Source organism: Nerophis ophidion, linkage group LG17 (genome assembly GCF_033978795.1).
Source record: "Nerophis ophidion isolate RoL-2023_Sa linkage group LG17, RoL_Noph_v1.0, whole genome shotgun sequence".
NCBI classification, from domain to species: Eukaryota; Metazoa; Chordata; class Actinopteri; order Syngnathiformes; family Syngnathidae; genus Nerophis; species Nerophis ophidion.
Window position 1 is genome coordinate 46,390,788 of NC_084627.1, and position 21,937 is coordinate 46,412,724.

Here is a 21,937-nt window from a genome sequence, read left to right on the forward strand (position 1 = left end):
ACGTCAACAGTTTCCCAAAACAAATTGAAACGTGGACTCGTCAGACCACAGAACACTTTTCCACTTTGCATCAGTCCATTTTAGATGAGCTCGGGCTAAATGAAGCTCGCGGCGTTTCTGGGTGTTGTTGATAAATGGCTTTTGCTTTGTATAGTAATAATAACAATAATAATAATAAAAATTGATTCGATTTATATCGCGCTTTTCTATTATTAGATACTCAAAGCGCTCACAGAGAAGTGGGAACCCGTCATTCATTCACACCTGGTGGTGGTAAGCTACATCTGTAGCCACAGCTTCCCTGGGGAGGACTGACTAAAGCGTGGCTGCCAGTTTGCGCCTACGGCCCCTCCGACCACCACCTATCATTCATTCACCAGTGTGAGTGGCACCGGGGGCAATGGTGAAGTGTCCTGCCCAAGGACACAACAGCATCGATTTTGATGTCAATAGGCGAGGAGCGAACCTGCAACCCTCAGGTTTCTGACTCGGCCACTCTACCCACTACGCCATGCCGCTCCATGGTAGTAGAGTTTTAACTTGCAATTACAGATGTAGCGACCAACTGTAGTTACTGACAGTGCTTTTCCAAAGTGTTCCTGAGCCTGTGTGGTGATATCCTTTACACAGTGACGTCGCTTTTTGATGCATTACCGCTTTAGGGATCCAAGGTCCGTAGTATCATCGCTTACGTGCAGTGATTTATCCAAATTCTCTAAACCTTCTGGTGATATTATGGACCGTAGATGGTCAAATCCCTGAATTCCTTGCAATAGCTATTCGAGAAATGTTCTTAAACTGTTCAACAATTTGCTCACGCATTTGTTCACAAAGTGGTGATTCTCGCTCCATCCTTGTTGGTGAAGGACTGAGCATTTTATGAAAGCTGCTTTTATACCCAATCATGGCGCCCACCTGTTCCCAATTGGCCTGTTCACCCGTGGGATGTTCCTAATAAGTGTTGGATGAGCATTCCTCAACTTTCTCAGTCTTTTTTTGCCACTTTTGTTAACTTTTTTGAAACATGTTGCAGGCATCAAATTCAAAATGAGCTATTATTTACAAAAAAATAACAAAGTTTAAGTATCTTGTCTCTGCAGTCTGATCAATTGAATTTAGTTTAAATAGGATTTGCAAATCATTGTACTCTGTTTTTATTTACCATTTACGCATTGTGCCAACTTCACTGGGTTTGGGGCCCCGGAAAGACCCTCCCAAATGTGATGAGAATATCATTTTCAGAAAACTTATGAATGTATGCAGTTCACGGAACGCTTAACCACTTCACAGAGCAGCTAATGGAGAAGATAGAAGCGGTGGTGCATTTATGGCTCGGAGGGATCAAGAGATTTATTATTAGCGCATATTTTTCAAATGTGAAACGCCGTCCTCACTCCCATTGACTCACCATCAATTTACCTTCCATTCTCTATCGGTGCACTTACTTCAACGGTAGTCAACATTTTTGCACCTACACATTCTCATTTTTAACAGGATATACTACTGCTTGTCAATTTATCTGTTAGGTTCTATACGGACCAAAAAGTGTTTCGAGCAGGGCTCTCAAAATAAATGTTTTGTCATTATCATTAATAATCGGATAAAAACACAATTGACCCATCAAAATGTCTTAAATATGTCTGGTAGCGTCACGACTTGGACTATGGGATAGTTTATTTCTCCAGTGCAAAGGGAAATTGGCACCAGCGAGACGTGAATGTGAGTATATTTTAACGTATTACTAACACAAACAGACTACAAAGGTAAACAAAAGGCGCACACAAGGGCGGAGAACAAACTTAAATGATAAATGGGTTGTACTTGTATAGCGCTTTTCTACCTTCAAGGTACTCAAAGCGCTTTGACACTACTTCCACATTTACCCATTCACACACACATTCACACACTGATGGAGGGAGCTGCCATGCAAGGTGCCAACCAGCATCCATCAGGAGCAAGGGTGAAGTGTCTTGCTCAGGACACAACGGACGTGACGAGGTTGGTACTAGGTGGGGATTTGAACCAGGGACCCTCGGATTGCGCACGGCCACTCTCCCCACTGCGCCACGCCGTCCCAACTTGACTACTAAAAACAAAACTAAACAACTGTGACATAACAAAACCCAAAACTTACTTGGCATGAGCAAGAGGGACACAGCATGGCTTGGCATGGATGGAGTTGTGTAATATGAAGTTTCCAGGCTGACTACCTGGTAACTGTGGCTTAAATAATAGCTATGATGATGATTAACAGGTGTGAGAACTGAGGACAGGGGCGTGACTTGAAGACAAGGTGGAAACTAATGAGTTGCTATGGAGATAAGAGAAACAAAGGAAGTGCAAAAGCGGGAAACAAGTGTCCTAAAAATAACCAAACATGACAAAAACGAAACATGTGACAGGTAGCCCATTCCCGGAGTGTTAGTGTTGTCCATGAGTAATTGGGTATTTGATTTTGTCGTGACAGTGACATGCTGCAGGGTGGGGTTGAGTTTTTCCTTGCCCTGATGTGGGTGTTCCGAGCCGAGGATGACGTTGTGGCTTGTGCAGCCCTTTGAGACACTTGTGATTAAGGGCTGTATGAATAATCTTTGATAAATTGATTGATTGACTGATTTACTGACATAGTCAAACAAGTCAATTAAGATTATTCTAAATAAGACTACATGATTATTAGAAAAAACAACTTAATTGTGTAGAGTGTTTATTCGGAACATGCATGAATACAACATGATGCATCACAATTTCCAGTTTCTCTATTCAACATGTTCGAAAAGAAGTAAGAAGAAGCAGAGTTTATTCAATCCTGTCCCCTATTCCTTTACATAGCAGTTGCTGAAACTTTAGTTCACTTCAATGTATTCACAATATACTCCATAAGTAATAACATTAAAAAACAAATGAATAATAATTAGTGAGGTAAGTTATGTTTGATATGGTGGCATGAATGAGATTATCTAGAAAATGAATGGATCATGTTTTCGTTTTAGTTTCGGACTACATTAGTTCCTGTTTTTGTGCACCCTTGTTTATTTAAGTTACCATGGCGATAGATTTTCACCTGCCTCTGGTGTTCGGACCGCGCACCTGTTTCCAATCTAGAGACATTATTTAAGCCTGCCTTTGCCAGTCAGTCGTCCTGGCGTCTTTAGTAGTTTCATGCTTGTTTCATGCAATACCATAGTTCATGCTGTTTGTTTACTTCCTTGCCAAATAAGTCTTAGTTATTTCATGCCACAGTTACATGAGGTTCATGGGGCGGTATAGCTCGGTTGGTAGAGCGGCCGTGCCAGCAACTTGAGGGTTGCAGGTTCGATCCCCGCTTACACCATCCTAGTCACTGCCGCTGTGTCCTTGGGCAAGACACTTTACCCACCTGCTCCCAGTGCCACCCACACTGGTTTAAATGTAACTTAGATATTGGGTTTCACTATATAAAGCGCTTTGAGTCACTAGAGAAAAAGCGCTATATAAATATAATTCACTTCACTTCATTTCTATAGTTTCATGTCCTAAGTTTTTTTGCCTTGGTTTCCGCGTGTAATAGGCACGCTTGCATCCGGGTTGTTTTCCGTTTTTGTACCTTTTTGTAGTTAGATTAATGAACATGTTCCTACCTGCAAGCCTTGTCCGGAATAGTCGGTTTGCATCCCGGGAGAACAAACCTCACAGCAAGCTGCGATCCCTGCCGTCGCCTTTTTTCTTTGTAAACACTTTAAGTTTGAATAGTTCCTTGAAGTGTATCAAATTAGTACATTGTTTGATTTCTTTGCTTAATTCATTCCATCATTTAATTCCACAAGAATTGTTGTATATTCTTGGGTAGCAGGTTATAGTTTGCTTTGTGTATAATTTTAGCTGTTTGCAAATTCACTATGTCTTGGACTTTCAGTATTTTTAATTCAATAAATAAAATGTTTGAAAATTCTCTATATCTAACATTATTTATTATTACAACTGATCTTTTTCGTAAAACCATTAATGAATGAAGTGTGCTTTTGTAGTTATTTCCTCATATTTCTGCACAAATTAATAAGTAACGTTGCTTTGAGTGGGTCAAATAACTAAATAAATATCCATCCGTCCATCCATTTTCTACCGCTTATTCCCTTCGGGGTCATGGGGGGTGCTGGTGCCTATCTCAGTTACAATCGGGCGGAAGGCAAGGTACACCCTGGACAAGTCGCCACCTCATCGCAGAGTAAATAAATAAAAAAACTTGAAGGACTTTTTGATACATTTATAGTTATTATGCTTTGCCCTAAAATACTGGTAAAGATTGTATTGCACCAATAAATGTGAGGATTTTTTTATTACATTTTAGGTTAAACAAACTATTAAAATAATTTAAAACAGAAAAACTGAATCTTATTGATGTTAAAAAGCTATTGTTATTTAAATGAATTGTGACTTGTGTTGTTATTAATTGACTGGTTGTGGTTTATTGGTTAATAATACTCTTCTTTGTTCTGCTCCCTTCCAGGTTCAATGCTAAATGACGGCCGAGTGACACACCTCCTCTTTCCTCTCCTCCTCCTCTTGCGGGTTCCCCTCTTGTTGAGCTTTGGTGAGCGTACATGCCCCAACAGTTGTCGTTGCGAGGGGAAAACCGTTCATTGCGACTCATCTGGCTTCATAGATGTCCCGGAAAATATTTCCGTCGGGTGCCAGGGCCTCTCCCTGCGCTATAACGACCTGCACACCCTGTTACCGTATCAGTTCGCTCACCTGGGTCAGCTTCTCTGGATATACTTGGACCACAATCAGATTTCAGCGGTGGACAGTCGAGCGTTCCAGGGAGTCCGCCGGCTGAAAGAGCTTATAATGAGTTCCAATAAGATCGTATCTCTGCACAATTCCACCTTTCACGGAATTCCCAACCTCCGTAGTCTGGACTTGTCGTACAACAAGTTGGATATCCTGCAGCCAGGACAATTCCATGGGCTACGGAAGCTTCAAAACCTACACCTACGCTCGAATGGTCTCTCTAACATCCCGATTAGAGCGTTCCTCGAGTGCAGGAGTTTAGAGTTTCTGGATTTGGGCTACAATCGAATCAAGGCTCTTACACGCACCACCTTTTTAGGGTTACAGAAGCTGATGGAGTTGCATCTTGAGCACAACCAGTTCACACGGATAAACTTTTTCCTGTTTCCCCGACTCGCCAACCTAAGATCGCTTTATTTGCAGTGGAACCGCATTAAGGTCGTCAACCAGGGACTTCCCTGGACGTGGTATACGCTGCAGAAACTCGATTTATCTGGAAACGAGATCCAGACCCTGGATCCGGCTGTGTTCCACTGCTTGCCCAACCTTCAAGTTCTCAACCTGGAATCCAACAAATTGTCCAACGTGTCACAGGAGGCGGTGTCGGCCTGGATCTCGCTGACTTCCATCAGCCTCGCCGGGAACATGTGGGATTGTGCCACGGGCATTTGTCCGCTCGTGGCTTGGCTGAGGAATTTCCGCGGCACGAAAGACACCACGATGATATGCAGCAGCCCCAAGTATCTCCAAGGAGAGAAAATAATGGATGCCACAAGAAACCACGGGATTTGTGAGGAAACTGATTACGTTCTCACCGAGACACCCTCGCCGATGTCAGAGCTTTTTTCGGAAGCCACCAACGAGCCCACGTTTGCCCCCACAAGCGGGTCTCCGCTAATGCCACCGACCTATGGTCCGCTCCCTCCCATCGGGCCTCTACCAATCCCCCATCCTACACTCCCGGGGCACATGAGCAAAGATCCTAGAGACTCAGTAGCTCATAGTCAGCCCACTCACATACTCCCCCCAGAGTTGGAGCACATGACTCTACACAAAGTGGTGGTGGGAAGCGTGGCACTCTTCTTCAGCATGTCTCTAATTTTGACAATCGTCTACGTGCTGTGGCGGCGCTACCCGGGCGCCACCAGATTGCTACAGCAACGATCCATGGTGGGACGGAAGTGTCGCAAAAAGAGCCCAGAGCCAGAGCAGGACCTAAGCACCCAGCTCCAAGAGTATTACATGAGCTACAACCCGGCTGCCGCCCCAGAGGCATTGGACGTGCTCGGCAACGGCACCGGCTCCTGTACTTGCACAATTTCTAGCTCCAGGGAGTGTGAGGTATGATCCATCGCGTCTGCCTAAAAAAAAAAATGAAATCAATTTCAAAATGCAAAGGCTCATCAGCAAGGTAAATCAGCAAAGAACACTCATTAACTACCTCACCGACCCTGACTCACATTTTGATTTGAAACATTTACCACCTCCAATTATTCAGGTTTTAACTTTAAGATGATACCTCTAAATTGTGTTTTGTAAACCAGTGTTTTTCAACCTCAATGCCGCTAGATACAGTCTGGTGTGCCGTGGGAGGTTATGTCATTTCTCCTAATTGGGTTGAAAACATTTCTGCAAACCAGTGATTATAATCCGCAAATGTGCCGTTGTTGATTGTCTCTGCTGTCTCCAGTTCGGCAGAGTAACCGTGTAATACTCCACATCTTGCTTTGTAGATGTCGGAAACACGGTTTGTCGTTGTAGAAGTTGCCTTCTAGCGGGTTCTGCTGACCATGCACACTTGCACGGGAGTCCGGTGTTCAGGGTTCAACAAAGTTGTAGCACCTCCCTCGACTTTTCAGTCCTCGTCACTCTGGTTTGCTTGCTCCAACGTCTCTCTAACCACCCTTTTCCCTTCTGCTCCCGGCCGCTACTAATAAGAACCACATGTGATTAAATAACCAGTCCCAGCTGGGCAATCTAATCACCTGTCAGCTGTGTTTCGAAGCCGGCCCTGGCACACCCCGCTCTTGCAGCAAACGCGCCGAACACGCCCTCCTCCAAAGTCGTGATCACAATATGCGGGAGGCGGTGTGCAGGTAAAAAAGGTATTTCACATTTAAACCAAAAATACACAAAAGGCGAGTGCCGCTAAGAAAAGGCATTGAGGCTTAGGAAAGGCTATGCAAGACGAAAGTAAAACTGAACTGGCTGCAAAGTAAACAAAAACAGAATGCTGGACGACAGCAAAGACTTGCAGCGTGTGGAGCAGCAGACAGCGTCCACAAAGTGCATCCGTACATGACATGACAATCAACAATGTCCCCAGAAAGAAGGACAGGTAAACACTAATGGGTAGTCATGGTGACAAGACAAACCAGGAAGTGCAAAAACAGGAACTGAGTGGCCAAAAAACAAACAGAACATGACTAAAACAAAACATGGTCACACAGACATGACACTACTTTGAGACAAGAGCTGTAGTGATGCATGATTGGTTATGGTTTGGATTCAAACCCAACAATTGCGAGAACGAGTTTTTATCGTTAATATCGGCTGCTGACTTTCATTATTTTTACATTTTCAATGAAAAAAATGTGCCTCGGCTCAGAAAAGGTTGAAAAACACTGTTGTAAACGACCTAATCTAGGGGTCTTAAGATAATACAGATGGCGGAAAAAACAAAAGCAATGCAGATAGGTTTTTGTATTAAGTGTTTCTTTTTTAAAGGACCGTGAATAATTGGACACTAACACTTTTGCAGAATGGACTCCACATCAATGTTGCATGAGTCACAGTTGTGAGTAGACGGGCTTTTCCCAATCATGTTTGTCACAAAACAGTTATTCCTATTCATTTGATTGACTTCCTAAATGGCAGAGAATGGAGATGCTGCTCGTGCGAATGGGAAACATAACACCTTGCTAAAACATGCCAGGCTGGGATGGATTTAGCAGCAGGAAATAACAGCAGCAGCTTTTTTTCGGTTGTAAATGTTTGCGCGAAAACAAATAACAGCTCCTCCAATAAGGCATCGATTTTACCGTACGAGCTTGCCAAAGGGATAAAATCACCAGCTTTTATTCTTACTTTTCCTTCATTATTGATGTTCAGAAGAAAAGCGAAAGTTTATGAAGGTACTTTTATGGCGGTATCTCACAGAAGAGAGTTCACCCCCAACATATCAGCAACCATTTTATTATCATATGTACCCTATTTTCCGGACCATAGGGCGCACGTACAATGAATGGTCTGTTTTTTAATATTTTTTCAATGTTTACTTATATAGCCCTAAATCACTAGTGTCTCAAAGGGCTGCACAAACCACAACACAAACCACTACGACATCCTCGGTAGGCCCACATAAGGGCAAGGAAAAGTCACACCCAGTGGGACGTCGGTGACAATGACTAGATAATTCTGGAAAATCCCTTATCTGCTTATTGTGTTACTAGTGTTGTAGCGAGATTATAGTGTCGTACCTGAAAGTCGGACGGGTGTGGCGACCGCCAGTCTCTCTGAGGGAAGTCACGCGGCTGCCTCTTTGACAGGTGCACAAGGAACGACGCAAGCTCCGCTCAAGTCTACGGTAAGAGCCGACTTATCACCCCAATTTTCTCTCCAAAACCTGCCGGTTGACATGTGGTTAGGAACCATGTTCGCTTGACCGCTCCGTTCCATAGTAAAGCTTCGCCTTCGGGAATGCAAACAATGTGTTTGTGTTGCTAGAGGCAGCCGCAATACACTGCTTCCCACCTACATCTTTCTTCTTTGACGTCTCCATTATTATTAGAACAAACTGCAAAAGATTCAGCAACACATATGTCAAGAATACTGTGTAATTTTGCAATTAAAGCAGACTACTTATAGCTGGGATCGGGCTGGAAAAAAAAATGTCCGCTACAATCCGAGACGTCACGCGCACGGGTCATCATACGCTTCATCATACTGACGTTATCAACAGAATACTATTTTTTAATCTTTTTTCATATATAAGGCACCGGATTATAGGGCGCAGGAGTCATATTACTAATATTTTTTCCAAATTTAAAGCACTATCTTGTAGTCGATATAAATTTGGTTGGTTCTTTGGTCAAAATGTTGCATAGATGATGTTTTCCAGATGTTTTCCAGGCTGCTTCCGTTTTGTGGGCGGTCTTATTTACGTGCCTCCACTTCGACAGCGTCTTCTCCCCGTCATCTTTGTTGTAGCGGTGTAGCGTGCAAGGACGGGAGTGGAAGAAGTGTCAAAATATGGAACTAACTGTTTTAATGGCATTCGGACTTTACTTCAATCAAATAACGGAGGAAAATCACGCCTTCCGTTTTGTTTCACTACTTTTGGTTTGTTCTGTGTCTTCTCTCAATTGATCTGTTTATTGCAGTTCTGAGTGTTGCTGGGTCAAAATTGGTTTTGGAATTGGATTGCATTGTTATGGTATTGCTGTTTATTGTTTTGTTGGATTGATAAAAAAAAATAAAAAAAATGTTATAAACAGAATAAAATTAAAAATACATCGATTTAAAAAAAAATGAGAATCGATTCTGAATCGCACAACGTGAGAATCGCGATTCAAATTTGAATCTATTTTTTCACACACCCCTCCAACTTATACTCCAAAAAATACAGTGTATGTATATATATATATATCCATCCATCCATTTTCTACCGCTTATTCCCTTTTTGGGGTCGCGGGGGGCCGCTGGCGCCTATCTCAGCTACAATCGGGCGGAAGGCGTGTACACCCTGGACAAGTCGCCACCTCATCGCAGGGCCAACACAGATAGAGAGACAACATTCACACTCACATTCACACACTAGGGACCATTTAGTGTTACCAATCAACCTATCCCCAGGTGCATGTCTTTGGAAGTGGGAGGAAGCCGGAGTACCCGGAGGGAACCCACGCATTCACGGGGAGAACATGCAAACTCCACACAGAAAGATCCCAAGGATCCTGGGATTGAACTTAGGACTGCAGAACCTTCGTATTGTGAGGCAGACGCACTAACCCCTCTGCCACTGTGAAGCCTCACTATCTTGTAGCCGACATAAAATTGGTTGGCTCTTTGGTCAAAATGTTGCTTAGATGATTTTTTACAGATGTTTTCCAGGCTCCTTCCGTTTTGTGGGCGGTCTTATGTATGTGCCTCCACTTCGACAGCGCCTTCTCCCCTTCATCTTTGGTGTAGCGGTGTAGCGTGCAAGGACGGGATTGGAAGAAGTGTCAACATATGGAGCTAACTGTTTTAATGGCATTCGGACTTTACTTCAATCAAATAACGGAGGAAAATCACGCCTTTCGTTTTGTTTCACTACTTTTGGTTTGTTCTGTGTCTTCTCTCAATTGATCTGTTTATTGCAGTTCTGAGTGTTGCTGGGTCAAATTTGGTTTTGGAATTGGATTGCATTGTTATGGTATTGCTGTTTATTGTTTTGTTGGATTGATAAAAAAAACAATTTAAAAAATAAATAAATAGAGCTTCACGGTGGCAGAGGGGTTAGTGCGTCTGCCTCACAATACGAAGGTCCTGCAGTCCTGGGTTCAAATCCAGGCTCTGGATCTTTCTGTGTGGAGTTTGCATGTTCTCCCCGTGAATGCGTGGGTTCCCTCCGGGTACTCCGGCTTCCTCCCACTTCCAAAGACATGCACCTGGGGATAGGTTGATTGGCAACACTAAATTGGCCCTAGTGTGTGAATGTGAGTGTGAATCAATCAATCAATCAATGTTTACTTATATAGCCCTAAATCACTAGTGTCTCAAAGGGCTGCACAAACCACTACGACATCCTCGGTAGGCCCACATAAGGGCAAGGAAAACTCACACCCAGTGGGACGTCGGTGACAATGATGACTATGAGAACCTTGGAGAGGAGGAAAGCAATGGATGTCGAGCGGGTCTAACATGATACTGTGAAAGTTCAATCCACAATGGATCCAACACAGTCGCGAGAGTCCAGTCCAAAGCGGATCCAACACAGCAGCGAGAGTCCCGTTCACAGCGGAGCCAGCAGGAAACCATCCCAAGCGGAGGCGGATCAGCAGCGCAGAGAATGTTGTCTGTCTATCTGTGTTGGCCCTGTGATGAGATGGCGACTTGTCCAGGGTGTACCCCGCCTTCCGCCCGATTGTAGCTGAGACAGGCGCCAGCGCCCCCCGCGACCCCGAAAGCGAATAAGCGGTAGAAAATGAATGGATGGATGGATAAATAAATAGAATAAAATAAAAAATACATAGATTTTTTTAAAAATGAGAATCGATTCTGAATCGCACAACCTGAGAATCGCGATTCAAATTCGAATCAATTTTTTCCCCACACCTCTACGACTTATACTCCAAAAAATACAGTGTATATATATATATATATATATGAATAATATAAATAGTTTCTACATATATTCTACATTTAAGTGCAGTCAAAAGGAACATATGCTTTATTAATTATATTAATTAATCAATTAATTTATATTTGTATCAAAAGAACGTAAATTTAAGAACCGACTATACTTCTATTCTCAAATTCTGTGGTAAAAGTTGTTCATTCAAATGACTAAAAACAGAGGCTTTTGCCACACTGCTTTTGTTTGATTGATTGATTGATTGATACTTTTATCAGTAGATTGCACAGTACAGTACATATTCCGTACAATTGACCACTAAATGGTAACACCCGAATAAGTTTTTCAACTTGTTTAAGTCGGGGTCCACGTTAATCAATTCATGGTAAAATGTTCGCCAACAACAATGCACTGGTTCTTTAATTGTGGCTCTTTGTAGCAGTAGTCCTTGTGGGTTTCTGCAGGGACGCCAGTACAGTACAGTACAGTACAGTACAGTACAGTACAGTACATCAATCCTGCAATTTTTTGGACCCAACAAGGTATTTCCAACAATGGTGCAAAATGAGGCCGCCAGGGAAAACAGCTTGAACAGGACCTAGTTTAAGGGGGAAGGAAAAAAAAACCCAAACTACAAGGTTTTGTTGCAATCCGTACAAGAGTTGTCAGTTGTTCCTGCTGATTAGGAAGAGTGGTGCAGATGAACAACATCCTTGGGGTCGTGGTACTATCTTCAAAGATGTAAAATAGGCCACGTTGAGTACTGTAAAAAAAAGGATTGTTGATTGAACTGACTGAAATATTTATGATGATGATGATAAGGCAGGGGGAGGGAACCTATGGCTCTCGAGCCAGATGTGGCTCTTTTGATGACCGCATCTGGCTCTCGGATAAATCCTACCTGACTTTGCTTAACACGATAAGTAACTAATAATTCCGCTGGTATTCACAGTGTTAAAAGTAACGTTCAAAATATAAAACATTCCCATGCATTTTAATCCATCCATCAGTTTCTATCGCACCTGTTCAAGAAGTCGCATTAATGGTCAAACGTATTTTATTTATTATCGGTTGCCTTCGATGTTATTGAAAAGAATAAGAGATGCACGCTGTCAAAACGTGGACTTTGGAGTTTGGATTGTTTTTCCGAGGCCCGAGCAAGACGTGAGTGTAAGTACATATTTATTTTTAACACTATAACGAAAAAAAGGCAAAGAAAGGGCGCGCACAATGGCGGAGAACAAACTTCCATCCATCCATCATCTTCCGCTTATCCGAGGTCGGGTCGCGGGGGCAACAGCCTAAGCAGGGAAACCCAGACTTCCCTCTCCCCAGCCACTTCGTCTAGCTCTTCCCGGGGGATCCCGAGGCGTTCCCAGGCCAGCCGGGAGACATAGTCTTCCCAACGTGTCCTGGGTCTTCCCCGTGGCCAAACTTGACTACTGAAAACCAAAAAGTAGCACAAAGGCATGACTAAGGACAAAAGAGCAAAACTCAATAACTGTGACATACAAACACAAAAACTTACCTGGCATGGAGAGAATGATTAAACAGGCATGGCATGGCATGAAGGAAGTAAAGGTAAAGTTGCCAGGCTGACTTCTTGGCAACTTTCGGTTTAAATAATACAGGTGATTGAACAGGTGCGTGACATGACAGGTGAAACTAATTGGTTGGCCTGGTAACAAAGCAAACAAGGAAGTGCAGGAACAGGAGCTGATTTTCCAAAAAACAAAGCCGAACATGACCAAAACAAAACATTATCCCATAGATGTGACACACGCATTTAGTTGCTGTAATCAGGGAAAGTCCAAATAAAATAGGAAGCGTAGAATTCTCTTCTCAGAGCGGGGGATGACACTGTTCAAGGGGTACAAGTCTACAGGTTTCTCCTCAGTGAGCTAAATTGAATCCTGTCTCTGTTTAATTCCTTGCTTCTTGTCTGTTTAATAGATGTCATCAGTGTTTGAACCTGACAGTTATCCATCCATCCATCCATCCATTTTCTACCGCTTATTCCCTTTGGTGCCTATCTTAGCCACAATCGGGCGGAAGGCTGGGTACACCCTGGACAAGTCGCCACCTCATCGCAGCCTGACAGTTGTAGTCAGTGTAAAAAATTGTATACGGCTCTCACGGAAATACTTGGCTTTCATGGCTCTCTCAGCCAAAAAGGTTCCCGACCCCTGCGATAAGGCAACACAAATACCGTATTTTCCAGACCATAGGGCGCACCGGATTAAAAGGTGCACTGCCGATGAATGGTCTATGTTCGGTCGTTTTCATATATAAGGCGCACCGGATTATAAAGCGCATTAAATGAGTCCTATTATTATTATTTTTTATCTAAATTGTCATTTTTATAAAGTGTCAAAAGATGGAGCTAAATGTTTAAATGTGCTTCAGACTTTACTTCAGTCAATAACGGAGCAGCGTCTCCTCACCCGTGGCTCACTAGTGCAACAACACCCGAAATGTGTCCCGAGGGATCATGTTCAAAAAACGGTTCTCCCGGTTGTTCGATAACAAAAGAACCGATTCAATCAATTCGAATCCCATTTTGAGAAACGGTTACCGTTATCGAAGCTACTATAGTAAAGAAAAATATTTGATTCTTTATTTGAATCCCTGGGAACGAATCCCGTGTCACAGGAAATGACGTACAGATACAGAACAGCAACAATGGACCGGAAAAAACGCTCCAAGGCATGGCTTCACTTTACTAAGAAATACGATGAGGAATCAGTTATCTGCAATTATTGCCAGGCTTCGCTTTCCTGTAAGAAGAGCAGTAAAACAAACATGTTCAGGCCGTACATAACCTGAAGGTTAGAGAAATGTGTCGTGGAGAAGCAGCGACAGAGATGAGGAAGCAAACCTCTCTTCCTCTGCTTAAACCTGCAGTCCCAGTGATAGTGCCGGTGAGTAACTAATGTTAACTGTTGCCGGTTAATTTCCATATCTGCTCACTTGTAGTCTTTAGGCTAAAATAACATTATCTCTTATGTTAACCAGGACTGCAGTAATGTTAGCTAGACTAACGTTACCTAGGCATAGTCAGTGGCTAATGGTAGCGTTAACGTTAGCCCTTTTGCATGTGTCTGATAACGTTAACGGTATCTTGTAGCCTACACCACTCCAGAGTTTGCAGGTCTGTCTAATAAACTAGTGCTTGCAAGATGTGAATTAAGATACCGTTAACGTTATCTTATTTCGGATGATGACATTCATGACAGCCAGACTGACTAGGGCAGTTTATTTTATTTTTTTCCTAAAAAATAGACGTGAGCTTTTGTTATACCAGGCGTTGTGTTCCTACCATACACCAACAACCTATCTGGATTCGATAAGCGAATCGATAAGGAATCGGTTCGATAAGAGGATTGGATAACGGCAATAAAATCGCTAATTCCTCAACAAACATCATCCCTTTGTGTCCCGTGAAAAAACATCCGACTGGAACTCTCTAATAACTCAAGTTCCTTGGGTGCATAATGTAAACTCACTACACCGGTATGTTTTAGCGCTTTCATGGCGAGTTCACTAACAGATGTAAGTAAGAACTTTACACTACTTTATATTAGAAATGGCAACATAAGAAGATAGAGAAAAAACAAGAAGCTTATGGGACTACAAAGGCAGAATCGTGCAATTTTTCAGGACTTATGCAGATCCCAAATACAGATCAGCAGGTTCCAGAAGTTAAAATAAGTTGCTTTTGCATACTATTGCGAAACAAAACGCCAGATAATATGTCTTACCTTATGCATGTCAGGGGGTGTTGTTGCTGATGGCCCCCAAGATGCAGAGAAGGCGGCAGGCATCGTGCAGGTAAACCTGATTTAATTTAGCATTAAATCTAGAACAAACAAAAGGGTACAAACAAAAGGCAGAGAACAAACTTGGCTATGAACAAAAACTAGCACAAAGGCTAACTGTGGACTAGAAACAAAAACACTTACTGTGATACGAAGGAACTATGACATGAGCAGAGGGAACAGAAGTATACACAGCTACAACAATAAGTATTAATGACATTGACAGGTAGTGGTGACAATAATCCAGCACTGATTGGAGGGGAAGGCAGCTTTAAATAGTATCTGGCTGATTGACACCAGGTGTGGCCATGTGCCAATCAGACACAACTGGGGAGACACAGCACTTAGGGAAACAAACAGGAAAAGGACAAAATAAGAGCGCTGTCAGGAAACAAAGAAAAACGCAGAGAGAAAATTAAAACATGGCCAAACTGTCAGGGAGAAGCCTGGCATTGCACACACCATAATAATACTCCAATGTTGAAGCACAGTAAAATCCATTAAGCGGTGCGGCTTCATAGCTTACCAAAGTCGAACCGAAACATTTTAATAGATTTTTGAGCTCCGTGTGTAATTTTTTATATTATCAGTAGAACATATGAAATCTTGGTGTTGTTTACTTGAGTCATATTACATTCTACACCTTTCTCGTATGTGTGACTGCCATCTACTGGTCGTTCTTATCATTTCACCATGTACCAAATAAAATAGTGAAGTGAAGTGAACTGAATTATATTTATATAGCGCTTTTCTCTAGTGACTCAAAGCGCTTTACATAGTGAAACCCAATATCTAAGTTACATTTAAACCAGTGTGGGTGCCACTGGGAGCAGGTGGGTAAAGTGTCTTGCCCAAGGACACAACGGCAGTGACTAGGATGGCGGAAGCGGGAATCTAACCTGCAACCCTCAAGTTGCTGGCACGGCCACTCCATCAACCGAGCTAGACCACCCCCAAATAGCTTCGAGTTTGGTAAGCAAAACCAGAATTATTCTGTACATTAGTTTCTTTACATGCTTTTTTTTTTACTTCTATTTGCTACTTGGTCTTATTGGACCCTAATTAGAATAAAAACTAATAATCATCTTTTTAAATGATGTACTTAGTCCATAAATAACAAACGTGTACTTCATGTTTAGTGACATGCTAATTTTTATTTTTACACTTTTTTTTTTCCTCCAAATTCCATTGCATGTAATACTCATCTGACACCACCAGATGGCAGTATAAGTGTCCACATAAGTGAGCCATAAGACCCCAATTCAGTAATGTACACAATTTTGGAAATAAGAGCTAACAAGTGCTGTCCACGCATGTGGCCACTAAGCCTTTAGAGCAGGAGTGTCGAACTCAAATACAGAGTGGGCCAAAATTTTAAACTGAACAAAGCCGCGGGCCAAGGTTGGACAAATTAACCTTTTAATAGGGACCCAAACAAGTTTTGCATTAAATATTGAACGAGCAAGGCTTGTATAACTTTATAGTGACATGCAAAATCGATTTTCAAATATTGTAGCATCCCGGAAGAGTTAGTGCTGCAAGGGGTTCTGGGTATTTGTTCTGTTGTGTTTATGTTGGGTTACGGTGCGGATGTTCTCCCTAAATGTGGTTGTCATTCTTGTTTGATGTGGGTTCACAGTGTGGCACATATTTGTAACAGTGTTAAAGTTGTTTATACGGCCACCCTCAGTGTGACATGAACGGCGGTTGACCAAGTTAGCCTTGCATTCACTTGTTTGTGTGTAAAGTCCGCATATAGTATGTGACTGGGCCGACACAATGTTTGTATGGAGAAAAAGCGGACGGGACGACAGGTTGTAGAGGACGTTGAATGCAGCGCCTTTAAGGCACGTCCCCAAATGATGTTGTTTGGGTGGAAATCGAAGGAAATTCAGGAGAATGGTTGCCCCGGGTGATTTTCGGCGAGGGCACTGAAATTCGGGAGTCTCCCGGGAAAATCGGGAGGGTTGGTAAGTATGAGTATTAGCGGTGAATGCGGTGTTATGATACCGGCGGGCCAGCTCTAATGTTAATTTGATATTGCCTCAAGGGCCAAAGTTTGACACCCATGCTTTAGAGGTTTCGAGAAAAAAAAAAAAGGCTTTTAAGTGCGCCTTATAGTCCGGAAAATACGGTATTTATGTATAGTCTATCCAACAAAATTCTAGTTGTATTCTGTGACTTGGAAGACTAATGTCTTACCACAGTCCGAGTGTTACTTAAATTGGAGCTAAATCTCAAGGTTAAATATATCCTGTTCTCATCATAGGATTAGATCAGGGGATTAGATTTGCCTTTTTTTTTTTTTACTGATAAGCAATAGGCTGATGAGCTGCGGAGAAAAGCCAATCTTCACTGAATCTGCGTCCTTGTGTTTGCACGCCTATGAATTGTACCCAAGTGAACGATTCTTTCAAAAAGGAACGCAGGCTTAAGGAGACAACAATTGCATTTTGGGATTTCTTTGTTATAAACACGCAGGATTTGCATGAATTCTAGTAGTGTGCGTCTTGCCTGAACACCTGCTCGAGTCTGAAAGCAGGCTACTACGAAATCAGCGTCTATCAACGTTGCAAAGCCGCTTCTAAAATACTAATTCTCACCACCATGGCGGAGAATAATAAGTTTCTTCCATGTACAATTATCACTGGAGGATTACAGGAAACACACACACACACAATAAGCAGTTTCATGCCACAGTTTTGTGTTTTTTCAACGCCGTTGTTTTACGTTTGTTCCTATTTTTGATAGTAAATAATTGATAATGTTCCTACCTTCACGCCTGGTCCAGAGTAGTCCGTTTGCATCCCAGGAGAACAAACCCTGCAGCAAAGCTGTGAAAACCCCCACGTCATGACAAGCAGGATTCAATGTAACCTCACATAGATGCTGTAAAAAAAAAGACATACCATATTTTTCCGACTATAATGTGAAGTGAAGTGAATTATATTTATATAGCGCTTTTCTCTAGTGACTCCAAGCGCTTTACATAGTGAAACCCAAAATCTAAGTTACATTTAAACCAGTGTGGGTGGCACTGGGAGCACGTGGGTAAAGTGTCTTGCCCAAGGACACAACGGCAGTGACTAGGATGGCGGAAGCGGGAATCGAACCTGCAACCCTCAAGTTGCTGGCATGGCCACTCTACCAACCGAGCTATACCGCCCCACCCTGTGCACTTAAAATCATTTCATTTTCGCGAAAATCGACAGTGCACCTTATAACCCCGTCCGCCTAATCTACGGCATAATTCTGGTTGTGCGTACCGACCTCGAATCTGTTATATTGGGTATATGGTGTAATGATAAGTGTGACCAGTAGATGGCAGTCACACTTAAGAGATACGCCCGTAAACAACACCAATACTTTAAAATGTTCCATTGAGAATATAGAACTTTACACACGGTGCTCAAAAATCTGTCAAAATGATTTTAGTACGACTTCGGTAAGCTATGAAGCCGCACCGCTTGAGGTATTGTCGGTGCATTAAACATAGGAGTATTATTATAGTGTGTGTATAAGGTAGGACATATTATCTGGCATTTTGTTTTGCAATATTTGGGATCTGCATAAGTCCTGAAAATGTGGGCGCGTCCGCCATTGTAGTCTGTGTCGACACCACTTCTTTCGTTTTCTCTATCATACTTATGTGTCATTCATTCTCCACTGTTGCCATTTGTAATATAAAATAGTGTAAAGTTCTTACTTCTATCCGTCAGTAATCCTGCTATGAAAGAGCTAAAACATACCGGTGTAGTGAGTTTATATTATTCACCCAAGGAACTTCAGTTATTAGACAGTTCCGGTCGGACGCTTTTTCACGGGACACATTTCCGGCGTTGTTGTTGCGCTAGTGAGCCACGGATGAGACGATGCTGCAGATAATCCGGTGCGCCTTTTTTATGAAAAAAAAAGACCTGACTAGACCCGCTCATCGGCAGTGAGCCTCATAATCCAGTGCGCCCTATGGTCGGAAAAATATGGAATTACAAACATGGCAGTTTGAATGTTTTATCATTAAATATACATGTGTGGCTTTAAATCTGACTAATAACTAAAAGACGACACAAATGTGACAAAAGTAGTGTGTGGGGAAGATTGGACAGAGAAGCCATTCAGTGTTTCCCCCAGAAAATGCGTAGTGTCTCTCCGGCGGACATACCGGGCAAGGGGTGGGTGGGTTTAAGGATCGGTGTAACTCAGCCTGTCGCCATCACGTCACCACCTCGTCGCTGCCACCACAGCCTGGGGGGCAATAGACTACAGCTTGTAATGAAGTAGGCTGGCTTCGTCGCATGAAGAAGCCTACAACTTTTGGTTGTGTTTTCCTCATGTCACGCACCTGTCTCATGCTTTGCACTCGCACACCTGTTTTCACTGATCATGTCAATGCTATTTAAGCCGGTCTGTTTCTGTTGTTCGTCCTGGCAACATCACCATCCATTACCTCTTCTCACGTCATGCCTTGTTACCTCCACTCTGCTTCATGTCATGTTTCACAGTTCCATGCCAACTAAGTTTTTGTTTATTGTTCATAGTTTCGGCATTTGTGCAAGTTTTGCTTCATTAGTCAAGTTTGTTCTCCGCCACTGTGCGCGCCTTTTGTTTGCTTCCTTTTTTGTAGTTAGTGTTAAAATAAAAGATGTCATTACCTTAACGCCGTGTCCACTCTATTCGCTTTGCTCCTCGGGAAAACAATCCACGCCCAAGTCCAAGTCGTGACAGTATTTTTATGACTTATTGACATACTAAAGGCGACAATTACTTCACATACAATATTTTATTTTGAAATATTTTTTGGTGGTAAATATTGCATACCGTATATTCCGGACTACAAGGCGCACTTAAAATTAGAGATGTCCGATAATGGCTTTTTTTGCCGATATCCGATATTGTCCTACTCTTAATTACCGATTCCGATATCAACCAATACCGATATATACAGTCGTGGGATTAACACATCATTGTGCCTAATTTTGCTGTGATGCCCCGCTGGACGCATTAAACAATGTAACAAAGATTTCCAGAATAAATCAACTCAAGTTATGGAAAAAAATGCCAACATGGCACTGCTATATTTATTATAACATGCCTCAAAACAGCAACTTGAAATAAAAAATACAGAATCATAAACATGGCAGTTTGAATGTTTTAACATTAAATGTACATGTGTGGCTTAAACTATGACTAATAACTGAAAGACGACACAAATGTGACACAAGTAGTGTGTGGGGAAGCTTGGACAGAGAAGCCATTCAGTGTTTCCCCCAGAAAATACGTTAGTTAAGGTGGTGTTTCTCCGGCGGACATACCGGGCAAGGGGTGGGTGGGTTTAAGGATCGGTGTAACTCGGCCTGTTGCCATCATTTCTCCACCTCGTCGCTGCCACCACAGCCTGGGGGGCAATAGACTACAGCTTGTGGTGAAGTAGGCTGGCTTCGTCGCATGAAGAAGCCTACAACTTTTGGTTGTGTTTTCCGCTCCCTTGGCTGAATGGCGATATATATCTCAATATTTTTTCCACAAAGTAAAAACAAAACAGTCCTAGTTACCTGAGATACTAAATATGTCATTATCATGCCACATGCTGACATATGTTCAACTCATCATGCTTAATTTATTACAACATTTGGGAAGCCTGTAGTTGATTTTTATGACGTAAATGTGTAAAAATGTTATTAACATGTGATAGCAGGGACCCTGCCATTCAAAACTAGGCTGCTGCATTACTAATGATTAATGTAAGTCTAGCTGAAAAAAATAGTACAATATGAGATACTAAATATGTCATTATCATGCCACATGCTGACATATGTTCAACTCATCATGCTTAATTTATTACAACATTTGGGAAGCCTGTAGTTGATTTTTATGACGTAAATGTGTAACTTTTTTATTAACATGTGATAGCAGGGACCCTGCCATTCAAAACTAGGCTGCTACATTACTAATGATTAATGTAAGTAGAGCTGAAAAAAATAGTACAATAGCAATAGGAGAGACTATTCATCCCGGAACACCATGGAGTTTATGATGCAGTTACATTATCATATTAACTATCAGAGACAGAAACTCTTCATTCAACATAATGTCATTTTTGCTGCTTTAACACAACTCAATCAACACAGAAATGCGTAAAGTGAAATAACACACACACCACAAAATGAGCTAACGTTACGCTAAAAGCTAATTAGCTTTCACCTAAAGGACTGCGAGCGAGCTAAGCTGCCGCTTCTGTTTCTAGAACGTCAAAGGGCTCATCGGGATGTGACTAGTAGCTGACTGGGAGGTGTTTATTATCATTTGGGGAGAGTCCCCTGCCTTATGCTCACCTGTTAAACACTTATCTGCTCATCACGACTCCAAGCGCTCTGAATACGCACTGCTGATTGGCTATTGCCGCTCTGCCTGTAACCAATCAGATGGTTCTGTGGGCGGGGCAATGATGGGTACTGCAGAGACGTACTGACGGAGGCAGAGGCAGAACTAAGCGGAGCAGCTTGTTAAGACTTTTGCTCTTTGTTAACCACAAAGCACTGCGGGAAACCCTACCATTGCAAAGACAGTGTAAAAAATTCAACACCGACTCTAAATAAACATAATTTTTCTCTCTGGTCGCTTCCTCGTATGTCAGAGTTCCTGTGAGAGTAGCCTCCTCTGCTTGGAGGGGTTAGGGATGCCACACAGAGAGAGCAATGGTGCTCACTTTGCATGTTTTCTGGCCACTTTCCTCTCTCATCCTGTTCCACTCCACAGGCATTCCTCCGAAAAAAAAAAAAGAAAAAACATTTAGCAGAAGAACATTACTTTTTTTTAAGTCTCTCTCCCTTCAACCGCATCAGTTTAAAATAAGCATCAGGACTTGCAGTGAAAGCAGGCGTACAAATTGTGTATTTTGCATCTCACCGAATGGTTTGCACGAGTAATCTGCTCCAAGAAGTCGGAGGAAGACCAAACCCAAGCAATTTTTCCCTATAAGAAATAGTTCAATAATCCGTTGTGCCCCAAAAATGCG

General features: G+C 42.4%; 1 protein-coding gene across 2 annotated transcripts in view; it reads left to right on the top strand.

Annotated features, from left to right (window-relative positions):
• Nucleotides 1–21,937, top strand: part of lrrtm4l1 (leucine rich repeat transmembrane neuronal 4 like 1) — a 139,592-nt gene that overhangs the window by 41,697 nt on the left and 75,958 nt on the right. The window contains exon 2 of one of the 2 annotated variants that reach the window (XR_009802473.1): nucleotides 4,484–6,178. Coding sequence is in view for 1 of the 2 variants with exons in the window: in XM_061877069.1 (XP_061733053.1) it covers nucleotides 4,484–6,108 (1,625 nt within the window). In the remaining variant the exon portion in view is untranslated. The remainder of the gene's footprint in view (nucleotides 1–4,483; nucleotides 6,179–21,937) is intronic. The other variant, XM_061877069.1, reaches the window with a different exon arrangement.